General features: G+C 44.8%; 1 protein-coding gene across 5 annotated transcripts in view; it reads right to left on the bottom strand.

Moving 5' to 3' along the window:
- Positions 1-26,896, bottom strand: part of AGPAT4 (1-acylglycerol-3-phosphate O-acyltransferase 4) — a 145,946-nt gene that overhangs the window by 90,638 nt on the left and 28,412 nt on the right. For all 5 annotated transcript variants that reach the window (XR_012433293.1, XM_065543179.2, XM_045391717.3 and 2 more), the window contains exon 2: positions 10,096-10,362. Coding sequence is in view for 3 of the 5 variants with exons in the window: in XM_065543179.2 (XP_065399251.1) it covers positions 10,096-10,273 (178 nt within the window). In the remaining 2 variants the exon portion in view is untranslated. The remainder of the gene's footprint in view (positions 1-10,095; positions 10,363-26,896) is intronic.

Genomic DNA, 26,896 nt, shown 5'->3' with positions numbered 1-26,896 from the left:
GGAAAAAGGATTTCTTGGCCTGGTCCATGGATAAAAGCAAGGTATTTCATTGCATAATCTCTCATTTCCTATCTTTTCAATAAAATAAAGGTAGGGGTGAGAGACATAGAAAGGAGGAAAAGGGAGAGGAGAGAGAAATAGAGACCATATTAATGTGTCATTTACCAGGAAATTGGACTTCACCGCCACAGTAGAAGAAAAGACTTAGAACACATACTGGATTCATTTCCTGGGGCTGCCAAAGGACCACAGACTGGGGAATTTAAGTAACAGAAATTGATTGTCCGAGGTTTGGATTCCAGGAACCTCAGATCGGGGTGTTAGCAGGGTTGGTTCCTTCCGAGCATGTGAGGGAGGATCTGTGTCACGGCTCTCTCCCACCTGCTGGGAGCCAGGTGTTCCTTGGCTTACAGGGGACATTGTCCTCGTATCTTCACATCGTCTTCCTCTCTGCATGTCTTTGTCTGTGTCCACATTTCTCCTTTTTATAAAGACACAGGCTTGTGGGATTAGGGCCTACCTTAATGGCCTCATCTTAACTTGATCACCTATGAAGACTGTTTCCAAACAAGTTCACATTCACAAGCACTGGGCTTTGAACATCTTGGAGGGATATGATTCAGCCGTGACACCAAGCATCCAGCTCTTTCCTCTCAGTTCCTTTCCATGAATGACTACAGTATTTGGAATGAGGGTTGACCATGCTCTGCTCAGGTCCTGTAAGGCACAGCCTGAAACACCTTCCTCATCATCCCTGGTCCCGGGTCCTCTGCCACACGCGGCCTGGAAGAGGCAGCCAATCCATCCATCAATCAATAAAAGGTGCTGATGAATTTCACCACACTTGATTTCACAGTGGGCTCACTTTATATTTTCCTTTTCTACTCATTCCAGAAGCTGTTCCTTATTTTGTCCTTTTTTGGTGTTTGGGTTTCATTTTGTATTTTTTCCGGTTTATAAAATACAAGATCATTGTGTAAAACATAAGACATCCAGATAATAAGACAATTTTCTAAAATCATCTCTACTTCCTAAAAACAGCACTCTGACAAGTTTACTTCCAGTCTATATTTATAAAATTGGCATTCGAATGTACCAACAGTTTTGTATTACGCTATTTTTACTTAATAATATTTAGTAAATGTTATTACTAAGTAGTATGTACTTAGTAATAAAAAAGTAAGTAAATGTTATTACTTAATAATATTTAGTAAATGGTTCAAGGGAATAATGACCCAGCTGGGCATCTTTCTATAAAAGATTATGCATGGACAGATTTTTTTTTTTCAAATTCAAATTAATAGTTTCTCAAGGCACATTCTGAACAACTGTTCAGGTCAAGAAAAAAATAAATCTTGAAGTAAACCGATGGTCACAATTATTGAAATTTCTGAGGGATGGATACTCGGAGCCCATCTACTGACAGAGGGTCAATGGCTGCAAGTTGCTGCTAGGCGCCACTGTATGCATGCCCACTGTCCTGCAGGTGTCTGTGGATGCTTCCTCTGACCTCATTCATTTGCACAGCCTCATGACACAGCAAGGTCATGATGACATTTGATAGGTTCATCTCCTTTGGGTGCCTGGCTGCCTGAATAAACCCATTGAGCCACTTGGTGATGCCAGCATATGCTCCTTCCACCTACTGAACCACCTTTCGTCTTGCCAATATCTCATAATTCCCCTCATTCCTCAGCACCTGGCTCGTGATGCTGCTTCACAGGGACGTCGCTGTGCTCTGCACAGGATGGCTGGGCTGTCCTGTTCCCTGTACTCGCTGTGTACCTCCAGTCTAGCCGTCAACTCACTGCTCTACCATGCTGGGTCTACGAGCCTCCTCCACTAGACTGGGTCCCTACCGAGGACAGCAGCTGCACCCCTCTCACCTCTGTTCTCCAGCTGCTGACCCCAGTGCCTGGCCCCCTGGGCTGAGCTTGGGTGCATGTTTGTTAAAGAATGCCTGCTGGGCGGCGACAGGCATTCTGCAGTGAATTAGCACGCACAGGTTTGATCCTAGCAGATGTCTGCTTAACATCATCCTTGGGTGTTAAAATAAAAACTTGCATAGCATTTGACATTTGCTTATTTCAAAGTGTGTTAGAAAAAATGGATTTTGGAATCTCAGCTCTCCTCCTCACTGTCCAGCCTTAGGCAAGTCATCCAACTGCTAGACCTCAGTTAACAGGGGAATTGCCTGTTCGCAGAGTGGTGGTGTTAAGTAAATGAGGTAATGGCTAGGAAAAGTTTAGCACAATGCTTAATACATAGTCACCACATGACAAATGTAGCAAGTGTAATGACTGCTGCTGAAAATAGCTGCCCATTAATGACTGTGCTTCTCTTTTTATTCCATAGCCCCGTGGAGTGGCACCTCAGAAGTCACAGGTTTGAGAGTACATCACTCACTACACTGACCAGCTGGACACATGGCCTCACCTCCAGAGCTTGGCTCCTCGAATGCAGGGCAGGGCTGGGTTGTGCTAAAGTGAAAGGCTCTCCACTCAAAGACTTCCTGGTCCCAGTCTCTGCCCCACCACTTCCTGTGTGGCCCTGGGCAAGTCACTTAAACTCTCTGTGCCTAACTACTCAAAACAGTTCCTGGAACAGCAAGTGCTCAATAAATACTAGCTGGCTAATAAAAAGGCAGAATCAGGAAGTGTTTTTCCTCTTAGCTTGCACAGATCGTGATTCTTTCATTTTTCTCCTGTCTATCATTCCAGTATCATGTACATTCAGATACTTAAATTCTTTAACTTGATAAAGAATGGTCTTCTGTGGTTGTTTGTTTGCTTGTTGTACTATCCATAAAGCTTTACTAAGAGAGGAGAAAACAGAACAAGGTCCATTTATGCCCAAACACGGGATGGATGGATGGTTCTGTCCTGTTAATGCTGATCAGTATAACATGTGGCAGGTAGCACTCGTTTTGTAAGAGATTATAAGATCTTTAGACAACCAGACTGCAGCCGGGTGTGGTGGCTCACTCCTGTAATCCCAGCACTTTGGAAGGTCGAGGTGGGAGGACCACTTGAGGTCAGGGGTTCAAGACCAGCCAGGGCAACATGGTGAAACCCTGCCTACTAAAAATATAAAAATTAGCTGGGCACGGTTATCCACCCTGACTCTTTCCGATTACCTCCTCCACCCTGACTCCTTCCGATTACCTGCTCCACCCTGATTCATTTGGATTACCTGCTCCACCCTGACTCCTTCCAATTACCTACTCCACCCTGACTCATTTGGATTACCTACTCCACCCTGACTCATTCGGATTACCTACTCTGTCATAACCATTTTTTCCCACCAAAGCACTCACCCCGTCACTCTCTTTAAATTAGCCAATAGGAATCGGTTTAGCCTGTGCAGTCTAACCCTAGCCAATAGGGGAAGGACACAGAAGCAGGGGCCACGTGCGTCAGAGATGAGAACCCCTTCCCCTCCCTGGTCCAAGTGTGCCTTCACCATTGCTCCATCTATAAGGGCGCACCCTTCTATAGAAGTAACTTGCCTTGCTGAGAATTAAAAAGAAAATTTTATATTCGAGTGCTTTTTCTTTTGCAGCACTGAAACTTTATTTATAACAATTCCCTGTCACTTCCCGAGGTCTCCCAGGAGTTACACCCCTTAGAACTAGAAAAGAAAACAAGGAAGGTTGCTCTTCGTCAGCTTCTGGAAGCATCCCCACTAGCCCGTCACTGCTGGAGGCGGAGGGACCTTGTGATGCCGAGCCGTCAGGGTGTGCGACTCCGGGTGAAGGCCGGCTGTGTTTGCCCGTTTCAGCTGTGCAGCGTGGACACACGTCAGAAGTAAAAGGTACCCGCAGGTGACAGGGTCAAAAGAGGACAAGGCTGTCCCAGCAGATAAAACTCCTGGAACCCTTGCTCATTCCAGGGGGCAGGGTTTTGCCTTTGGGTTAGAATCTTACACCCGCAGGCAGAAGGAGGCCTGGGCGGGTCTGAGAGGCTTTAAATTCCCTTTGTCATGGGTCATGGGTCTTTTAAATGCCTTTCCATGTGACTTGACTCACCAAAGCCACGGTTGTGCAGCTACTTTGAAGGGCGAGATCACCTGTTTTAGGATCTAGTCCACCCACCGCCAGTTACCTGGGAAAGTGATCACCATCTGGGAACTGATACGGATGACTCTTTGGACCTTCCAAAAGGGGACCCAAATTTGAGGCTGTGGCCTCCCGGCAGAGGTGGTCAGGAGGTCCTGCCCAACCCTACATTTTGACAGGCTCGAAGGCAGTGATATGAAGGGTTAGGACAGGGGCCACTCAAGGACACTCCCTTTCTGACATCTTAGAGATGAGTAACTAACTACTGGGACAAGTGAAGGAGTCAAAACCTGTTTGGAACTCAAAGAGTGAAAACTCCACTTAGATTGAAATGAGAAAAAGCAGCCCTGTCATTAATCAGGCGGGGAGGAGAGGCGCAGAGGAAGCCGGCTGCAGAGTTAGCAGAACAAACTGCTTCTCTCAAGGTCATGCAGTGGTTGGAAAAGCCACAGCGATGCTCTCTTTGGGGGATCAACAGCTTTCTTAGCGACGACACCGCAGACTTCCCTTGTATTTTCATTTGTGGGGTCGGGGGGGTGGCCCACACCCAATTGTTGCCTGGCCAAGTTGACAAACGTCAGGAAGCTGCCACCCTCCGTCTTTTCTCACTTCTCGGAGAGTCAGAAAGGCAGCCAGGCAGCGCCGGAGAGCTAGGTTCACTTGGTATAAACTTTTAACACATAGAATGAAAGCAGATGATCGCACATGGATGCGGCCAGGATTGCCCTCAGTTACCATAGCGGAGGCTCCTGAGAGGTCACCTTGCCTTCCCTGTGCTGCCGGCCAGGAGGGTCTGCAGGTGGTAGGAGTGTCCCCAGCCTGCTGATGGTGGGTTAATATATAGCAATGACAGCAAAATGAAAGTGCTGGCCCAGCACCCACAGCATCATCCTGAGGCCATCAGAATGACAGATGACTTCCCTCGGGGGAGCTCCTAGGCAAAGCAGGGAAGAAGAAGGAAGAAGGAAGAGAAGACAGAAAGCTTGTTTTGTTTTACAACTTGATAATCCAATGTGCAAAAAGTACTTTGTCCATAAGGAGGAGGAAATCCAAATTCAGGCCTCACCTAGCAGGTCGCCTGGCAGTCACACACCTGGAGACAGTTTCCAGTGCTGGCAGAAAAGCCTATCAGTCTGCTAGTGTCTGGGATTAGAATGGCATACACAGGAAAGCACACAAAACCAACAGCTCGCACACCTTTCAGGGCAGAGATTCAGAAACACCAGCCTCTAGTAGGTCTCATGTTATGACTCATGTGCCAAAGACTGCTCTGTTCCACTAGCTTGTCTTGTTAGGTTTTCAAACCTACCTGGTGACACCTTGGTCAGTAAGCACATGAACAGACTCAGCACAAGTCCCCAACCCAGATGGACTGCCTTTTCGCCCCAAGGCTCTGGCTGGGTGGAATATCTGCTTCCTCTCAGGAAAGCAGAGTTGAGATCTCCCATTCTCCGTGGTCGTCAATTTTAGACAGGTTCCAGTAACTACATGACTTGCTCTGCACTTTCTCCGGCAACAAGGAGCTCCCAGTCCTCTTGCATGCACAGCCCTTGCTGCCACTGTTCCTGACTTGTCACCAGGCCCTGATCCCACCTTCCAGATAGGAGCAGACCAACTTCTGCCAGGCCGCCTCGTCACTGCCAAATCCCTTCTCGAGTAGCAAATCTGAAGTGACCTGGACATCCTGAAGTATGTTACAAATGTTTATTATTATGCCAGGGAGACACAGATATCACTGTCACCACTACACGCAGTAGTGTTGTAAGAGACAACATAGAGCTTACTCTCCTTTTGCGAACCTTCTACAAATACAGCGGCAAACACTCATCAAGTGTGAGGCGTGGTGGGGGTGGTGAAAAGGAAGTAAACAACTTCCCAAGAGGAAAATCAAAAATTCTAAACCCTTTATTAGAACACGATCAGAAGCCCGGTCAACTCTTCCATCCCCTTTACTTCAAATGTCGCTGAGTGTTTTGAAGTTACCTGTCCAAGTAACGAACCAATGGGAAGAAAGATCAAGACCCCCTTGCCAACGCCCCCACTCTTCCTCCTTCCATGGACACAAATTCCAATTTCCATCCTAAATGTGATGTACTTTAAGGAATTTCTAAAGCACTTTCAGACACAGCATCTCATTCTGCATTTTGAAGCAGCCATTGTAATTGGCCCTGTTATTTGGACTCAGAGAGTTTATGTGGCTCACCAAAGGCAATGGATGGAGCCTGTAGCAGGGGAGGCAGAATGTGTAATTTTGCAGGCTGGCACTCCAAATTCTCACTCCCTTCTTGCCACCATGTGGCCTTGCCCATTAAAGGAAGATGTGTAGCTGTGCATCCAACAGCCGTTTAAAACCATAAGCGTCATAGTCCAGGAATATTCAGTGGCAGGCTCCAGCTCATAAAGCCTGTTCACAGCAACACTGAATTTGGAAGCAAGGCACCGGGGCTGGGGGTGCGGGGTGGGGACGGTCAACACTGAATTTGGAAGCACAGCACCAGGGCTGGGGGCTGTAGAATGGGGCTAGTGCCCACTGTGTTTCATTTCACTGGCCCTTTCCAGGACAATTAGGTCATCGGCAATCCTTCCCACCCCCGCCTTTTTTTTTTTTTAACCCTGACATTAATAGATTCTCCTAATCTTTCTGTTTTGTTTTGAAATCCACAATGTCAGAAAGGAAAAAAAGCCAGTCTTGGCCACCTTTCCCTAGAGATTAAATGGCACATCCTGCTTAGTGGAAAGGCAATGAAATTCTACTCTTCACCCCTCTTCTTCTAACTTTCTTCCTTCTTTTTACCTTAAAGAAGCTGGCTCCATCCTCCCTTCCTCCTTCAGCATGCCAAGCCAGCCTGACTTGGCCTTTCCTTTCTACAAATCTATGCAAAAATAAGACAAAGCAACCCTCTAAAAATCATCCATTGAGATTATATTACTTTGAACTTGTTATTCATGAGGTTGGTTGCTGCCAGTAGAATAAAATTCTCTGCTCGGTGTCTCGGTGTGTCCTGCTGTTACCCAGGCTGTCTTTACTGCTTGTTTTGTCTCTACTTGTCTTTTATATCAGCATGGCCTTTTGCATGAGAGCTTTACCATACCAGGGCTGGTAACCGCTTTGAACTTACTTGTTAACACACCAAGCTCTTAACAAATATTTAATGAGATAAGAGGCAAAGACATAGCTCTGCTAGACGAAAGCGAACACAGAGATGGAAGGGCTCCGTGTCTCAAGGAAACGTTTTTTTCTGCCTTTTCCTTAGAAAATCAGCTGCAAATGATGAATGCTCATGACTGTCTAAGCTCAGAGTGACTCATACGCCAGAAGACACAATTAAAGGCATGAACAGTTTCTATCTTAAGTCACAGGAAAGCAGAGGAGAGTTACAGCACAGACGCTGCAGAGTCATCTCCTAGTGAAGCTGCTGAATTCGCCGCGAACTGTCTCCTCCTCTGGCTGATCAGTGGCCCAGCAAGGTTTCCTAAACACTCTTCTTACATGGCCTTGGTTACTGTGAAATAATTGACAGAGGAAGTCTGTCAATTATCTAGAGCAAGGAAAAGGAAGCAGGAAGAGAACAGCCCTGCTAGCACCTAGAGGGATACCAGAAACAGAGAATCCTGGCGAGGATTCTCTCAAACCTGGGGATAGTTTGCACGGGCTTATCACCATAATGTGCCCATGAGCCACCCAGGATCATCACCCTCACTTTCTACCGTATTCTCTTTTCCCAGCAGCCAGGACTGCTCCTCTAGAGGGAGAAATCTTCCCTTCCCATTTCAGATTGTTTAAAAATGCTTCTACTATTGCTTGGCCCAAAGCCCTAGGAAGCCTTCCTCTGGGAACGTAGGCAAAGGTCATTGCTGGGGTGCACCTGGATGGAAGTGCTTCCTCTGGGGAAGAAGGCACAGAGCATCACTGGGTATACCTGGATGGAGGTGCTTCTAGGTCCTTCAGTGAAATTAGACTGCCCACCCTTCATTGCACCCACATTGAGATGCCAGTTGTCTCAGATGGTTAATTCTTGAGTTTCATTTGGAGTTTGTTCTAAATAATTAATTTGTGATGGATACAAATCTGCTTGCTTTCTGAATTTGTTGCCTATCTTAATTTCCACCAGAAACAGATATGCTAACACATCCTGGGAAAAATATCTCCACAATCCTACCATAAACTTAGCATGTCTTTACCATCAATCAAAAGAAAAATATGGTACTCTTGTGGACTCTGATTCCAAATCCTCTTTCTTATTTCTTAATTCCAAACGAGAAATGCAATTCTTAACCATCCACTTGAAATTTGGGTAGGGGTTATGGCAGTACAAACATACAGGATTTCACATTGCAAACTAACAGATTTTGAAATCTCCATAGGTGCATGCGAGTCACATAAATGCAGGTTTCAATGAAAAGCGTAATCAGTATTGCTTTGTTAAGTTTAAATTCTGCTTAAATAGAGACCAACTGCTAGAGGGTAAAAAGACATTTAAAATTATAAACATCTTTTAAATCTCAGTCGACTATCTCCTTTCCCTTGATTACAAAAGCTCATCTCTCTTCAAACAGCTACAGTTCCTGTCCAAATCATCTCCTACTGTCTCTGCGCTGTTTGGACAAGTTTTTCCTTTTTATATACCACCGTAGAAGCGTACATACTAGGAGACCATTGTTAAGTGACGTCTATGACAAGGAAAAGTACACTGCATCGTATTGGATTGAATTGGTGGTTGTACCCAACGGGCCACAGACAAATAGACTAAAGTTGCTGTTTTACAATGATAACTCAATCTTAGGATCTTATGAAGACTTTCAAGACATATTTCTGTAAAGCATTATAATACGAGACATGGAAGGTCTTGCACTCAAACTATATCTGAAATAGTATCAGGCATATCTGTAAGTTCTGAGCTGGTGAAAAAAGTCATAAATAAGGATATGTCTATGACTTTTTTTCCTTACGAGTTAGTATTCTGAAGTTTAACAACTAAGACTGGATCAGTGGTAATCCACTTGGATAATTATACATAGCTTGAATTGTTTTGATTCAAATTCAAATTTGATCATTTTATTTAAATGGTATCAAAAATATATCAATAATTTTGAACTCTTGGCATAATCTTAGATAGATGATATTTAATAGCCAAATTTTTAAAAAGCTCATATTTTGAAATATATTCACACCTACATATATCATTATTAATATCACACTGCATTCTCTACTTTTGAGAATAGGTATAGGCTTAAGGCTAATCAATACCAACAGCAAAATGCATTTCTCGATGTCCCAATATACTCATTCATCTTTTCAATTGTTGAAACTCAGGCCAGTCAAATTAGTCATGTTTGAAATGGCCTAGCATAATCAAACATACAGACACATACACACACACAAGTGAGTGTACTTAAAAGTGGAGAAATAGGAGTAGGGTTGTGAATTGTATCAATGTCAATTTTCTGGTTGGAATATGCTATTTCAGTTGTGCAAGGTGCTACCATAGGGAGAAACTGGTCAAGGAGTGTACAGGATTTCTCAGTACTATTTGTTACAGCTTCATGTGAATCCATTATCTTAAAATAAAAAGCTGAAGAAAAAAGGCAAGGAAGAAAACAATATAGTACACTGCCACTCGTTTTTTAAAAAATATATGTATGTATATGTATCTATCTATATAGACATACACACAGAAAGATGCACATGCATTTACAAGTATAAGAGCTGTATGTATGCTATTCCTATAAGGATAACTAAGAAAGCATTAATACTGATTGGTTCTGAGGATAACTAAAGAAACTAATAGAATGCGTATTTACTTTTCGTCATATACCTGTCTGTGGCTGTTGAATTTTGAGCTACTGGCATTATTCATTCAAAAAATAATTTTGGGGGATTGAGAACAAAATAGCCATTTCAAACCTAAAACAAACAAAAGCAAAACAAAAAAACAGCTCAGCACACAATGAAAGCCTAGTGAATCCATATCAAGAGCCATAATTCTGATACACACATCCACAATAAAGACGAAAATATAGAATCTTAAGTATCTTACGGCTTGAGATGCAATAGGACAGTCTGCAGTTGATCTTCCGGAAAAGCTGCTTGTTAATTGGCCAGAGGAGGAGAGTGAAGAGCTGAACGGTGTTGATGATTAGCCCCGAGGCAATGAAGACGTAGCAGAAGACCAGGTGGCACAGGAACTGAGACTTCAGCAGTCCCGCGAGGTCCATGATGTGTGGACGCTCTTATTCAGAAATAAATCAATACCCACAGTCAAAGATTTCCAGAAGGAAGAAAGATCCAGGACTCAGGAAGGCGTCTAAAACACAAACAAATAGGAAATGTTAGCAAAAACACAATGTGCTTTTAGAGTCAGAAAAAAAAGTGCTCTGAAAAGAAAAATATACACTTGAGGTTAAACTCATTGTGCGTTAGTTGATTTATCTTTATTTTGCCAACACTGATGTAGTGCTTACTTCCTGTCGAGCATAGTCTAAGCCCTTTAACAATAATCCTTCCTTTCATTCTCCCAATATCCTCTGAGGTTGGTACTTTGATTACAGATGAGGAAATTGAGGCCTGGAAGGTGGAGCCACTCGGCCAGGATTCACCGCTTCCCAGCTGGGCAGTAGCTGAGCCAGCCACGGGGCCCTGGGTCCCACTTGAGTGATGGCTGCCCACAGGACAGGCCACAAATCCGGCTTCCCCTCCTGCTGCCATCGCGGCCTGAGCCCCATTCTCTCACCCCCAGCCCCATGCCATCTCCCTTCTCTCATTCACCTCCTCCAGATCCCCGCTCACCCCTCACTTCCAGCAGGACTGCCCTGAAGTCAAGCCTGCCCTGGACAAGGACGAGGACACACCCAGAGTGGGTGCCACCCCTCAAGCACCCAGGACTAGGGAGGCATTTACTTGAAAACCACCACTGTTTCTCCAGCACATGAGGGCCATCATTGGCACAGGGTGGGAGCTTAATTTTAAAAAATATTTGTAGAATGATTTAGCGAAGGTAGACAAGGGCTCAATTTTGAGGATATCAGTAAATACAAATAACTATGAAGGTACGAAAACTACCCCCACCACACCCTGGTCACACACACACAGACACACACACACACACAGACACACACACACACCACACACACACACAGACACACACACACACAGACACACACACACACCACACACACACACAGACACACACACACACCACACACACACACACACACAGACACACACACACACACAGACACACACACACACACACATCCTTAAGCATTCTGAAATCAGAAAGAAACTCAACACACACACACAGTTAGACTCACAAGTCCTCTAATCAGTCTCCAGCTCAAAACAGAATAATGAAATGACTTTACAGTTTGGGAAATAAACGGTTTCCTTTGAGGAAAAGGGCAGGAGTTTCAAATACTCTGATGAAAAGGAAAGCTGAGAGCAGTGGACTCGCTTGTCCTGGAAGCAGAAGAGCCTTGCAGACAACCCCAGGAAGACGTCTAATGTTACAACTTTCTAATAATAATAGTGGAGAGGCCCTAAAATGGTTACAATCTTTATTAATAATGAACAATCTGTATACAGATGGTCCTCGACTTACGCTTCCACTGAAAATTCCCAGCTTTACGATGGTGTAAAAGCAATATCCATTCAGAGAAATTTTAATTCAAGGTCATACAACTCTTCTGTTTTTCACTTTCAGTACAGTATTCAGTAAATTACAGGGGCTATTCAGCACTTATAAATTAGGCTTTGTGTAAGATGATTTGGCCTAACCGTAGGCTGACGTACATGTGCTGAGCACATTTAAGGCAAGCTAGGCTAGACAATGATGTTTGACAGGTGATGCAATGCCTTTTTGACCTACAATATTTTCAATTTACAATGGATTTATCGGGATGTAATCCCATCATAAATTGAGGGGCTTCTGTAAGAGTTTCACACATATGATCTCATTTTAAGGCTCCTATGAATCCCACAAGATGAGTATTCTTATCATCCCATTTTTCAGAATAAGAAACTGAGGCAATGGTGAGGTTGGGCAACTGCCTACACTTGCCACAATCGGTAGCTGATCTTGGGGGTCAGTTTTAACTCTGAGCTCTTTCTCCTGCATGTGTCAGGAGTATTTTGGGCTCAGAACTCCCTTTTGCAGAGCAGCCCAGAAATTACCCCAAGGGCAGAAGACAGCACAGCTTTTAGTGCAGTCACTCCTGGGCCATGCAGGTTGGCTCTGAGGACGGTTTCAGGCATACGGAGATCACAGGGAGGCATGTTTGCATTTACTGGAACTATCTGGAAGGCAGGCTGCATTCCTGCAAGATTCCTATACATTTCTGATAGAAAGGAAATGGGAAGAAGCTTTTGGCCTGAGTTCTCTGAAATCATCTTTACTCCACTGAGACATCCCATTCTCTAGGCCCCAGAAGCTCCACTCTCTGGCACAAATCCAGGCCCTGCAGGGTCTGAATCATCACATCTCTGGCCTTCGCAGACAGCACTTCCACAGACATTTCCAGGCTGGAAAGCTCCGTACTGAGTTTCAACACTCCCAGGCTCCCACTGAGGAATAGGCGTTAAGCTGGCAGCCCCCGCTCAGTGCACTTGACTTTGGGAGCCACGTAAATAGGAGGGGTTTACATGGGTTTGCAGTTTGGCAGCAGTAACAGTTTGATGTTGAATATTCATGCAATTTGCCCATTTTCCCCCGGATTAGCCACTAATGGCGTCAAGACAATCTGGTCAGGCCAAGCTCCAGTTTTCACTAGGTTTCTGGGGCCTAGCGTTTGTAAATTACTTGACAAATCCTTTGTTTTGCCAATTCTACACTATGAAAAGGAAGCCAGCTGACATCGGAAATGCAGGGGATTAAACACTGCCTTCCTCAGTGTCCAGTTTAATATTAGGGCATTAGGAAGAAAAATAAAGAATTCTTTTTTTCCTTGTAAGATTTCAGGGTAAATTGAAATTTTACCATATGCCCTCCGGTAAAACCCTCACTAGTAATGCATGAACCAGAGTCTCACATGGCAACTGGTGAAGAGGAACCCAAGCAGAGGAGCCTAAAGAGAAATCAGACAAGGCTTGGTGTGTTTGGGGTCTTAAGTTGCAGCTCCACTTCTGTCCTCAAGGCCCGTTTCCTGGCCTGGTGTGTGGTGGTTGCATGTGGGCTTGAGAGCTCCATTGCCCGAGTTTGCGGCTCTGCTCTCTCTCTTCTTGGTTGTGTATTGGAACCCTGTTTTGGGCACATTAACTATTCTGCACCTCAGTTTTTCTATCAGTAAAAAGGGACAACAGAGCCTGGCCGGGCGCAGTGGCTCACACCTGTAATCTCAGCACTTTGGGAGGCCGAGGCGGGCAGATCACGAGGTCAGGAGATCGAGACCATCCTGGCTAACATGGTGAAACCCCGTCTCTACTAAAAATACAAAAAAAATTAGCCGGGCTTGGTGGCAGGCGCCTGTAGTGCCAGCTACTCGGGAGGCTGAGGCAGGAGAATGGCCTGAACCCGGGAGGCGGAGCTTGCAGTGAGCTGAGATCGCGCCACTGCACTCCAGCCTGGGTGACAGAGCGAGACTCCGTCTCAAAATAAAAATAAAAATAAAAAATAAAAAAAAAAGGACAACAGAGTCTAATCAAAATCCCAGGGAGGCTATTGCTTTTTGATTTTGTGAAACTTACGCAGATTCTCAAATTTATATGCAAACGCCAAAACAAGAATTAGTCAAGGCGTCCTCTGAAGAAGAACCAGAAGTGTTGTGAGGTGTTAAATAATTTAACTGACTTTAGAATGAGGGCTGAGTATTAAAAGAAACACAGCTGAATTATGTCGGGGCGTGTCTGGAGGACAAACGTGTGACATAGGTCTTAAGTTCATTCCAGATAGACGTTTTGAGGACCCATCTGGATTAGTCCATTCTCCCACTGCTATGAAGAAATACCTGAGACTGGACAATTTGTAAAGAAAAGAGGTTTCATTGGCTTATGGTTCTGCAGGCTGTACAGGAAGCACAGCAGCTTCTGCTTCTGGGGAGGCCTCAGGAAGCGTTTACTCATGGTGGAAGGCAAAGGGGGAGTGGACATCTTACATGGCAGGAGGAAGAGCGAGACAGAGAGATGGGGGAGGTGCCACACACTTTTAAACACCCAGATCTCAAGAGAACTCACTCATTATACAGTACCAAGGCGGGGCGATGCTAAACCATTCGTGAGAACTCCACCCCCGTGATCCAATCACCTCCCACCAGGTCCCACCTCCAGCGCTGGGGATTACAAATTCACCGTGAGATTTGGGCAGGGACACAGATACAAACCATACCAGCGTCTTTCCCATCCTGAATAAAACAGCACTTTCTCTTCTAATGTGGCAATTAGCCAATTTCATGTCATGCTGAAGAAAGATGGTATAAATATCTGGCCAGCGATGAAAATAGCTGGAGAGAAACATTTCAAAAATACTTTGCCTATTTCCCTTTTAGCTTTGCAAGTACCTACAATGTGACAGAAAGAGCCTTTCCAGCAAATCCACTTCAGTAGCTTATTATATGACGCGAGGATATGACAAAGAACTTATGCTGTTTCTGAGCATATCAGAGCGGTACTCATGGAGTTTCTGAATCAACAGAGAATTAGGAAACTGCTGCTGTGCCATATTTCTGGGAAAAAAAAAGAAGATGCTTCTTACTATCAAGGCCAAAAATGATGAACTCATGTGCTTGACAGAGCAAAGATGATGTATTGCCTTTTTCTGGGTTTTGGTACTTACGAAATGAAACAGCAGGTGTTTTCCCATCAGTGAGCTCAGAAGCAGCGTTTAAGCTTTACTTTTTCCTGAGATTCACCCCATGACCTTGAAAGACCCTAGGGATGGGAGTGCAGGAGGCCAAATCCTACTGGGAATTCCCTTTCAACAAGTTCACACAATGAAATCTGGCTACAGAAGCCGGCACAGTTACCTCTGGGGGCAGACAAATGACCCGATGAGGGCTTAAAGCATGCGTTAAAAGTCAGCAGGAGGCCAGGAGCAGGGGCTCACACCTGTAATCCTAGCACTTTGGGAGGACAAGGTAGGCAGATCACTTGAGGTCAGGAGTTCAAAATGAGCCTGGCCAACATGGTAAAACCCCATCTCCACTAAAAATACAAAAAAAAAAAAAAAAAAAAAAAAATTGGTGGACGTGGTGGTGGGTACCTGTAATCCCAGCTACTCGGGAGGCTGAGGCAGGAGAATCACTTAAACCTGGGAGGCTGGCAGGGCGCGGTGGCTTACGCCTGTAATCCCAGCATTTTGGGAGGCCGAGGTGGGCGGATCACAAGGTCAGGAGATCGAGACCATCCTGGCTAACATGGTGAAACCCCGTCTCTACTAAAAATACAAAAAATTAGCTGGGCGTGGTGGCGGGTGCCTGTAGTCCCAGCTACTCAGGAGGCTGAGGCAGGAGAATGGCGTGAACCTGGGAGGTGGAGCTTGCAGTGAGCCTAGATCGTGCCACTGCACTCCAGCCTGGGCGACAGAGCGAGACTCCGTCTCAAAATAAAAAAAAAAAAAACAAACCCTGGGAGGCAGAGGTTGCACTGAGCCAAAATAGTGCCACTGCAACTCCAGCTTGGGCGACAGAGTAAGACTCCATCTCAAACAAAAATAAATAAAAGGCAGGGGGAGGCTTCTCTCGAGATAACGAGTCCCAGACAAACTACAACCTAGTGAACTAAGGCAACATGCAAAAGGGATTGTGGAAACACAAAGACATTTTTAAATCATAGAGAATAGGAAAAATGCCAGGAAACCCTATCTGGATACATTATCGGAATTTTCCAGAAGGCGGCACCTGACCCATGAGCTCAATATACATCACCTGAAAATGACGGCACCAGCATTTAAAACATAGACAAAAAGCAGCTGTCACTAGGAATCATAACAGATTCCAGGAGACATAATCTAATCCAAATTACCTTTATTTCCCAGGCCACTGGTAGATTAGTAGATACTGAATTTAGCCAATCATTTGGCAAAGTCTCTGGCAGTCCTCAAGGGCACATATTGAAAAAGTGTTGGCTATGAGTCTGTGTGAAAGGAGCTCATGGCTGTTTGAGAAAGTAGGTAACCGTCATTAACATTAGCACGGCTTCTTACTAAATACCAGAAGGAGTCTCCTTCAGCACCACTTGGACGTAAAAACTGAGTCATTCATATAAGGATGGGAGAGACAAAGGGGGTTAAATACACAGGGGATGTTGACTATAAGCCAACAGTGTACTAAAGCGGGTAAGTCAGCTGGTATAGACCTTTAGAGAATATTAGAATACACTGAGTGAGAAAAGTTCACAAAGAAGTATAATTCTTAACTGTAAAATAATAATGTGTGCATATATGTCATTCATACCTACCTCTGTTACTATATCTATAACTATCTATTAATAGTGGCTAAATGTTGGCAGAAGGATTATGGCTGATTTCCTTTTCTTCTCTGTGTTTTATCATTCTTTTTTATGATGAGAATGAAATCCACCCCATTCTGGGCACAGAACTGGACAGATTCCATTTCCCAGCCCCCGTGAAGGTTAGGTGTGGGCGGATAATGGGCATATGCCACAAAGGTGAGATACTTGCAAGTCTCTGAGGGAGAAAAGGTACACTGCTTGCCAACTTGAGGAAGGACCACAGGGTTGACATGCTCTATTAAAGTGAGCAGAAAGGTGATCATCCAAAGCACCAGACAAGAGAAATTCTGAAATGTGCAGGCAACGCGAGACCACCTGGAAACCAAGCACTGCTCTGTGTGTGTGTGTGTGTGTGTGTGTGTGTGTGTGTGTGTGTGTGTGTTTGTGTGTGTGTGTGTGTGTGAGAGAGAGAGAGAGAGAGAGAGAGAGAGAGAGAGACAGGGGTCGGGGGGGCAATGCAGCATAGTTGTTGGAGCTTCCGCTGTGGAGAGGGCACTGAGAGTCAGGCAGTCTGGCTACAAATCCAGGCTTGGCCACTTTACAGCTATGGAAGTTGATTAACTTACTTGGCCCTCACTTTCCTCATGTGTAAAATCAGAACAATAAACTTCAGCATGAGGTGGTTGTAAGGATCAAGTATAGTAAAGCATTTGAAACACTTGCCAGGATGCCTGCAACAGGGAGCACCCAAGTAATGGGGGATTTTTCTATCATTTGCAAGAAGACAAAGAAGGAGCATCTAAGATAGATGACTTCGTCTCTCCTGGGAAAGCCAATGAGATGGTCATCAACTCAGTTTTCCTTCTCTACATATCTAGATCAAGACATTGTCTTTAATTTACCTGTAATGTGTTAAAGCATCCTTCCCCAGATGTTTTCATTCTAACCTATACTTTTTTGCTAGTGACTCAGAAATGGGAAATAATGTAGTCACAAACACTCACGTGTACTTCACCTTCCTTAACTATGTAATCTTCCCAAAGCGTGGGATGGAGATGAGATGATAGGGTTTGGCTGTGTCTCCACCCAAATCTTACCTTGAATTGTAGTTCCCATAATCTCCACGTGTTGTGGGAGGGACCCAGTGGGAGGTAACTTAATCACGGGAGTGGTTACCCTGATGCTGTTCTCGTGATAGTGAGTTCTCATAAGATCTGATGGTTTTGTAAGGGGCTTTTTACCCTTTTGCTTGGCACTTCTCCTTCCTGTCATCATGTGAAGGAGGTTGTGTTTGCTTCCCCTTCTGCCATGATTGTAAGTTTCCTGAGGCCTCTCCAGCCCTGCAGAACTGTGAGTCAATTAAACCTCTTTCGTTTATCAATTACCCAGTCTCGAGTATGTCTTTATTAGCTGTGTGAGAATGGACTAATCAATACACATAAAAATATGTTAAAGTGCAAACGAGACAAACTCGCTCACTCTAGCACCGAATTTCTCAGGTACAATTTCTACCATGAAGTTCTACAGACACAGACAGCCAGGCACATACACTCCAGCATAGCGTTTGGTCGACGGGACTCCTGAAGTGAGTTATGTATGGTGTAAGGCAGATGGTACCATATGCTGCTCAGCCTATGTTGGTGAAAACATAAGCAAATGAAAGAAAACTCAGAATTTCCCCATGAAAGAATCCAAACCGCATCCTTCTCTAAACACAGAGAGCTGTCAGTTTAATGCATTACATTAGGCAACAGGATAACCTTAGTTAAGACTTCATATTCTGTCTTATTCAAAATTCGGAAGCTATGAAATAAGCATGAACCTCAGTCAAACTCAGGAAGACAGGCTAAACCTGAAATGGGATTAACTCTGCCACAATCTGGACTTAAAAGGTGTTTATGTGTTTGTTCTTAATATATATTCACATTGCAGCACTCAACCAGGTGAGGGTTGTAGAAAAGGCAAAACTTTCTTTCTTCCAAAGACATCAGTCCAAGAAGAACTGCTGAAATAATGCTCCTGCCCAATTTAGCATCATCATTAAAATCTAAACACCTTATTGAAGCTCTTTTGACCTCAAAATCCAGAACATACAAAAAGAGATCAAAGAAATGAATGCAAATTCTTTTATACTACTTTTTACATTCCAAACTAAGCTTTTTGTTTTTAATGATAATACTCCATTCTACAGAGATGAGGTAGAATGGGACGCCTAGCCTCAGTGTGAGTACAAATCCATCTTTTTAGTAAGCAATTTCACACACATATAAGGACCTTAAACAGCTTCATACCACTTAATAGTAAACAATTTCCGACTATCTTAAGGACAAAATTAACTTTCAGAAAATTCCCTACGTATAAAGATACTCAACCACTACCATTTCCAACACCAAAAATTAGAAACAATTTGTATTTACAACATAAGGAAATAAAAAACTGAATTATGGAAGACCCACCAAATGGAATAGGTGAAGTGTCACTAAAATAGGTTTGTAGTAAAATGAATACATTTTCACTATGATATTAAGTGACAGGATACAAAATCATGTGGAAAAAATAATCACAACTCTAAAAAAAGACGGAAGAAAAGAAAGCCTTACCAAAACACTAACAGCAGTTATCTTTGTGTACACACTCACACACACACACGCACACACACACAAGTCTGTCCACCTGGAAGCCTGGGCTGGGTTCAAAACTACAGCTTCAGCATCTTGATCCTTAGGAAGAAACTGACAAGGTACACTCCAATATCCCTTCCAAGCCAAACACATGGACGCCCTCCCAAGGCAACTTTTCCCTCTACGCCAGTGCAGTCTTCCTCAACAGTGATTAAGGGATCCAGCTCTGCCGCTCTTCTCCAACTCCCATCTACAGAGAAGATTCCCAAGTGGCCCAGGTTAACCAGATGAATAAAAGAAAATAAAAACCTCAGGGATTGGCAAAGACAGCAGCACAGCTAAAGAAGTGGGGACATCTGGCAGATTCTGTTTCTGAACCAATATTTTGGTCTCCAGGACACAGAATCCCCACGGACTGCGGTGCCCACAGAGGAGAGGGGAGTGGCTACAATCCCAGGAGAAATGAGGGAGCTGGTGTCCAGCACACACTACATTCAGATCGCCAGCACTCCTTCAGGTCAGATGAATGTGGCCAAAGTCTCTACAACGGTGGCAACTAACTTGTGCAGGCCTGAGGAAGGTGCTCAGTTCTCACTCCTGGCAAACAAGGCTGGGTTCAGTTTTGACTCCCTTGGAGTTCGGTTGGCCTAATTCCTAAAACAAAACAGGAGAGAAAGTATTCTAGACTGGATTTAACTGTCTTTGGGACGAGCTCTAAGGAAAATAGTCCTCAATTAAAAAATAATCATCATTGGCCAGGTGAGGTGGCTCACACTTGTAATCCCAGCACTTTGGGAGGCCAAGGTGGGTGGATCATGAGGTCAGGAGTTCAAGAACAGCCTGGCCAACATGGTGAAATTCCTGTCTCTACTAAAAATACAAAACTTAGCTGGGTGTGGTGGCGGGCACCCGAAATCCCAGCTACTTAGGAGGCTGCGGCAGGAGAATTGCTTGAACCCGGGAGGTGGAGGTTGCACTGAGCCAAGATCACGCCATTGGACTCCAGCCTGGGCAACAAGAGCAAAACTCTGTCTCAAAAAAAAAAAAAAAATTATCATCATCTGGTGGTATGGCAGAAGCCTATACAAAATTCACGTATTTTAAAATTTCATAGAATAGTCCTTTGTCCAGTACATGATGTCTGTTAAAACAAACCAAACTCTGAAGAAACTGTAAATCACATTATGTCCTCTAATAAATAACCTTTAGTCCCTCTTCAAAGCCCCACTGTTACATGATAAAAACTCAGGTCTATGGAAAAGTGATGCTTCTAAGTTTATATTTAATAGTTGGTTCTGAGTAGCTTGTGAGAGAAAAACAAATTGGCAAGAGCTCTTATACCTAGTTCACAGAAAGCTAAACTTAAGCAAACACAGATGGAAAACCTCAGGAACTTACTCTGTCATGAGAAGAAATAAGGCAGAAGGAAATTAAACTAAGTATTCTCTAAGGCTTTCTGTAGCTTTAACTGCTATGAGATGAAAATGTTGGCCGGGCGCAGTGGCTCAAGCCTGTAATCCCAGCACTCTGGGAGGCCGAGACGGGCGGATCACCAGGTCAGGAGATCGAGACCATCCTAGCTAACACGATGAAACCCCGTCTCTACTAAAAAATACAAAAAACTAGCCGGGCGAGGTGGCGGGCACCTGTAGTCCCAGCTATTCAGGAGGCTGAGGCAGGAGAATGGCGTGAACCTGGGAGGCGGAGCTTGCAGTGAGCTGAGATCCGGCCACTGCACTCCAGCCTGGGCGACAGAGCGAGATTCCGTCTCAAAAAAAAAAAAAAAAAAAAAAGAAAATGTTTTTGTTTTTGTTAGTTTGTTTTTGAGATGGAGTCTCCCTCTGTCGCCCAGGCTGGAGTGCAGTGGCGCGCTCTTGGCTCACTGCAACCTCCGCCTCCTGGGTTCAAGCAATTCTCCTGCCTCAGTCTCCCAAGTAGCTGGGACTACAGGCACACACTATCATGCTTGACTAATTTTTGTAATTTTGGTAGAGATGGGGCTTCACCATGTTGGCCAGGCTGGTCTTGAGCTCCTAACCTCAAGTGATCTGCCTGCCTCGGCCTCCCAAAGTGCTGGGATTACAGGTGTGAGTCACAGCACCTGGCCAAAAATGTTTACAGTTAAACCTCACAGGGCTTCTGAATTATAACCAGTGCTGCAGCATCAGTATAAAAATGTTTAGCATATATTATCCCATTAGTTCTCACCAAAACCCACTATGGAAGGTGTTGCCATTCTATATTATAGATGCAAAAACCACGGTTTAGTTAGAGGAGGTGAAGTGTAAAGGGCTAATGGTGAGTAACTGTGGGGATCCAGCCTGGGCCAATCTCATGCTTTTAACCACTCTTAATGCTTCTTATAAGACAAGAAGCCCAACGTGCTAGACTTCATGAACTTCAGCCTTCCGGGACGCCTGGGATTTCAGTCCATGGTCTTGTTTCTGACTGTTGGAGTGGTCGTGAGTATTTAAGCGACTTCCCTTTCACAGTCAGCCTGGGGAGCCTCAGTGGCACCTGTTCTCCAAATAGAAGGCCACAACCTCCAAACCCCATCCAGCTCACCCACAGCCTCGGGGGGCTGGAGGGCACAGACCTCAGAGTAGGTACACATTCTGAAGGTGCCAGCTGGCTAGATGCATTTCCAACAACTGAGGGTGTGTGAGCTATTTTCAACAACGCTCAGCAGAGGCATATTTTAAAATTATGCTCAGTCTGTGAAAGTCTCCAAAAAATTCTATCAATTCCTAATGAAAAATCCAATGTGATAAAACCCCAAGCTGAAATGAAATGAGAAAAATTAATCTTCCAAACAGAGAAAACATCCACAAAATTATATTCTGGTTAATAAGGAAACCTTGGCCGGGCGCAGTGGCTCACACCTGTCATCCCAGCACTTTGGAAGGCCGAGGTGGGTGGATCACCTGAGGTTAGGAGATCGAGGCCAGCCTGGACAACATGGTGAAACTCCATCTCTACTAAGAACACAAAAATTTGCCGGGTGTGGGGGCACGTGCCTGTAATCCCAGCTACTCGGGAGGCTGAGGCAGGAGAATTGATTGAACCCAGGAGGTGGAGGTTGCAGTAAGTGAAGATTGCACCACTGCACTCCAGCCTGGGCGACAGAGCCAGACTCTGTCTCAAAAAAATTTTTTTTAATTAAAAAAAAAATAATGAAACCTTTTCAAACATGGAAAGAAGGCAGGATGCATGTTGAAATTGTCAATTTCATCATCGTCATTGCTGCCACGTGGCTGTGGCTGTCAGCTCAATACTAAGCCTGTGAGGGCTGGAACGACACAGGAGCTGGGGACACTGAAGGGGCTGCTCTCCCCTTGGGGTTACCAAAGTGGGGAAATGGCCCAAGACCCGGCCCTGGACCAGCAGAAGCAGGCGTGAGGTGGCTGGCATCTCCAGCCGGCACTAAAAACAAAAAGAGAGAGCTTTATTCAGCACCTAAACCACCTCCCACTCTACCCCCACCGTCACCAAGGCAACGTGGTCAGGACTGGCAGCTCACATCAGAGCCTCGGCCATCCTGCGCACATGGCCCACCACAAGGCTGGGTGGCCAGAGCCTGCAGGAGAGGCCCTGTTTCCTAGCTGTGCAATCTTGGGTCAGTAGCTTATGCTCTCTGAGCCTCCAGGTCTGCATCTGCTAACGGAGGTAAAATTCCCTGCCTCCCACCGTGCTGTGACAATTACACACAGGAATGCACAGAAAGCACCCAGCACAATGGCTGCATGAAGAACTCTCCGTCGAAGTCCCTGCCTCCCTCCTGGGCTGACCAGTCTCCTCCTCCCTTGACCCCTTCTCCCTGGCCCCCAAACATCACCAGCTTTTCTTACTCACTTCTCCACTGTGGCTCTCACGATCCATTTGTTTATTTCAGTAAGATTTTCCTCAGGTGGACATTTTTATCCTGACATCCACTCATCTCCAGGGTGACCCTGAGCTGAAGTGACTCCTAAGACCCTCAAAGCCCACTCACAAGTTTTAATGAAATGATTATGTCCTTATTCCCAGCCCAGAGGAAGAGAGTTCAAAGTCATTGGTTTTGAAGCTGTCTTCCTAATAACAGGTTAACTGTCAATTCCCTACATAAATCTCACTGAAGAAATGAGTTGCATATTTGATATAGGCCTTGTTTCCACCGTGTGGAAGGGAAATAAAAACTGGTATTGAGAAGACCAAGACCCTCATCACTTTGGTGCTCTTCGAATGTACCTGTGTTTTCCTGATCTCAAACAGACTTACAGCGAGGAGCTGAGGACACGATTCTAACAAATACAGAAAACGCAAAGAACAGGTAGGTAACAGTGCTTCTGCCTCCTGCAAAGAAGCAGGAGCTCTTCCGGGCAGAGGTGAGGATGGGGCTGACACCAGTGCAGACAGCACGTTCCTGTGTCACCAGCAAATCATGGCACCAAAGAAGACTTTTTAATAAAATCTGATATTTAATATTTCAAAATACAACAAAAACAATAATAAAAAGCCTTTCAACCTAAGACTTATGGTGAAATTTACAACGTTGGCAGTTTCCTTAAGCTTATTTTATCATTTAGTATTTTCATGTTTAATAACCATTGGGAAAAGGGTTACAAGCATCATCTTTTCAGTATTTCAGCACTCTACAGCCTTTAAGTTGGCTCCAAACTCACATTTTGATGCTGTGTGAGTAGACAGGCTAGGAAACGATGGGGATAATAATACTGAACCACCGAACAGAGATAGCGAACTGCGTTCTCTGACATCTCCGATCCAGTAAAGCCGATAAGGTTGCACACATCTCTCCCTTTGGTCTGGCCTAGCCCACCTACTCTGTCTGGGTCAACTGCTCCAGTAAGAGTGACGCCTTCCAGCACTTAGCCTAGGATGAAACACTGTCTTTGGCCCCCTGAGCAAAGCTCCTAATCAGTGAAGGTCACCAACCACAGACAGATGGGCCAAAACCCCAGGCCTGGGGAGTCCCAGTGTCAGAGACAGGATATCTCAGAAAACCAAGGAGATGCGAAGTGATAGCAACCAGAGCCAAAGGCCACGTAGCAAAAGCACATGGGCATGAGAACTCTCCTGCAAATGCTAACTTAATTTCACACACATGCCTACTAGCAAGCGGTGCACCAACTGGCAACTCATTTTGCACTGGCCTATGCCAACCAGGGTAGAAACCTCCTTGGGAACCTAGAAATTGTGACTGTATTCATGGTGGAATAAATGCAGCAGGGGAGGTACCCAGTATTTAGAGTCAGGGGACCTGAGTGTGATTCTCGATCATCGATCCTCATCACGTCACCTCTGCCGTGCTCAGCTTCCTCCTTTGTCAATAGGTCATACTGACATACACGCCGGCCCCACAGGGGTGGTGGGAGATTGCAGGAGGTGATGGACGTGGAAGCCTTCTGCAGGGCAGATGCTTAGGCATCGGATATCAGTCCCAATTTTATGGTTGAGAAAAATGGGAAATGGAGCCACCTGTGCATGTGTCTTTAACCACAGTGCTTCCGATAAATGGAAACTAACATGGCCTTAAGCACCCTAGAGGGCTTACCAGGAGTAGAGCTCAGAGGAGGCACTCGGCTGCCTCTATTGTGGCCACAGGAGCTCACTTTTAGTGGGGTGGTTCAGCGAGGGACCGCTCAGGGGAGCAGTTTAGGGGGATATAAACAAGGGGCCGTGCATTTTCTTCTGCATTTCAGATACCAGAAAGCAGGCTCTTTTCTCTTCGGTGGGCCCTTCCCTCTCCTCACTGTCTGTGAAGTGCCCTTGATCCTTGAGTTCTTGGAGATCCTGTCATTGCCAATCCTAGTTTCTCGTAAGGAGTGCGATGAAAGCAGGACAATCAATATGGCTAGATTTTAAATCTCTCATTTCTTTGATTTTCATAAAGGATGCCAAATGAACCCAGGCACCTTCCCCAACTTGATTCATGCATAATGGACCTGAAGAGAGAGTTATTAGAAAACAAATGCACTTAAATGCTTTTCTGACATGAATCATTTATTGAAGACAGAATTGCTGGCTTCGAGTGCCCAAAATAAGTTGACTTGCCGTATCCTTGTTTCTAGATAGCTCTGAAAAATGGCCACAAGAATATTGAAGTACTTGGATATGAAGGATGCTTTTGAGGACATTACAGACTGGCTATTCCTCGAAAAGTTTAACTAGCAGCAGCAGTGATCAAACATGTCTCAGGGCCTTCTCTCTCTTTTCTTACTTCAGTCATCAAGCTCAGGAGGAAAAGATGCTTGGAGAAGTGGTGAGGTTCTGTCCAATTTTTAAGCAGAATCCAGGACAGAGTTGTTTAATTCATGCATACATTCATTCATCCATTGAAAAGTCTATTCATTCATTAGGTTCCCACCCAAGGAGCTACCCGTTCGTTCATTCAGTTTAAAATTCATTGATTCATATTTAAGTTCTAGCTGTATACTAACATTGCATTAGACTTCTGAGCACAGGTACAGGGATTTTTTTTTTTTTTTTTGAGATGCAGTTTCGCTTTTGTTGCCTAGGCAGGAGTGCAATGGCACAATCTCGGCGCACCGCAACCTCCGCCTGCCGGGTTCAAGCGATTCTCCTGCCTCAGCCTCCCTAGTAGCTGGGATTACAGGCGTGCACCACCACACCCAGCTAATTTTGTATTTTCAGTAGAGACGGGGTTTCTCCATGTTGGTCAGGCTGGTCTCGAACTCCCGACCTCAGGTGATCCACACGCCTTGGCCTCCCAAAGTGCTGGGATTACAGGCGTGAGCCACCACACCGTTCTAGCACAGGGGATTCTTACAGAGCCCCTTGCTAGGTTTTGAGTGGTAAGTACCATGCCCAATAAACTAAAGTGCTTACTGAGTAATACATCCTGGTTCTGGATGACTTCCACCCCTTCCACTTCTTACAGAACAGATGCTCAATAAATACTGATTCCGTCTGAGTCTCTAGATGACCTAACATAATTTAATTTCCGTAGTGGTAACACTGAACTGTCAAAGACAACGCAAAAGTAAGAGCATAAATGGATAAAGTCCAGGGTTTCTTTCCCATTACATGAAGCACAGGGCAGATGACACACCAAGTTATTCTCCCTGCAAAATCCACGTAGATGAACCCACAAGATTGCTCTCCATACCATTACATGCTGTAAGCTTCCTACCAGCACTGAAACTGCATGAGGCAATATGTTAAACTGACATGAAATTACTCAAATAAAAGCAAATTATCTGTGGAATCCCCTGTAGAGGAGGAACTCAGATGTCGGTTGAGGAAAACAGAGTTGACTTTTTTTTAAACAAAGAATCTTCTGTTAAAACACAAATCCAGTGAAACTAAAGGAAATTATACTTGCTGTGTCAATCACTTAGGCAAAGCCAGGAATTTCTGGAAAGGTAAAGTCACTCCATTATAACAGTAATTCATTATACAAAATGTGTACAACTCTAAAATGTAGACATTTTACCACCTAGAACAACTATTGACAACATTTTGGTTTATTTTCTTCTATTCTTTGGTGAATGCACAAAGCTTTCCCCTCCCCTTTTCTAGATAAAACCATTTCAGAAGCTTTTTTTAGTTTTAAATACACAGTAGTTGAACTCCTTCATGTTAAAAACTCTCAATAACGCCTGTAATCCCAGCACTTTGGGAGGCCGAGACGGGCGGATCACGAGGTCTGGAGATCGAGACCATCCTGGCTAACACGGTGAAACCCCATCTCTACTAAAAAATACAAAAAACTAGCCGGGCGAGGCGGCGGGCGCCTGTAGTCTCAGCTACTCGGGAGGCTGAGGCAGGAGAATGGCGTAAACCCGGGAGGCGAAGCTTGCAGTGAGCTGAGATCCGGCC

The sequence above is a fragment of the Macaca fascicularis genome, chromosome 4 (assembly GCF_037993035.2).
Source record: "Macaca fascicularis isolate 582-1 chromosome 4, T2T-MFA8v1.1".
Classification (NCBI taxonomy): domain Eukaryota; kingdom Metazoa; phylum Chordata; class Mammalia; order Primates; family Cercopithecidae; genus Macaca; species Macaca fascicularis.
Note: the sequence above shows the minus strand (reverse complement) of the source record. Positions and strands in the feature narration are given on the sequence as shown.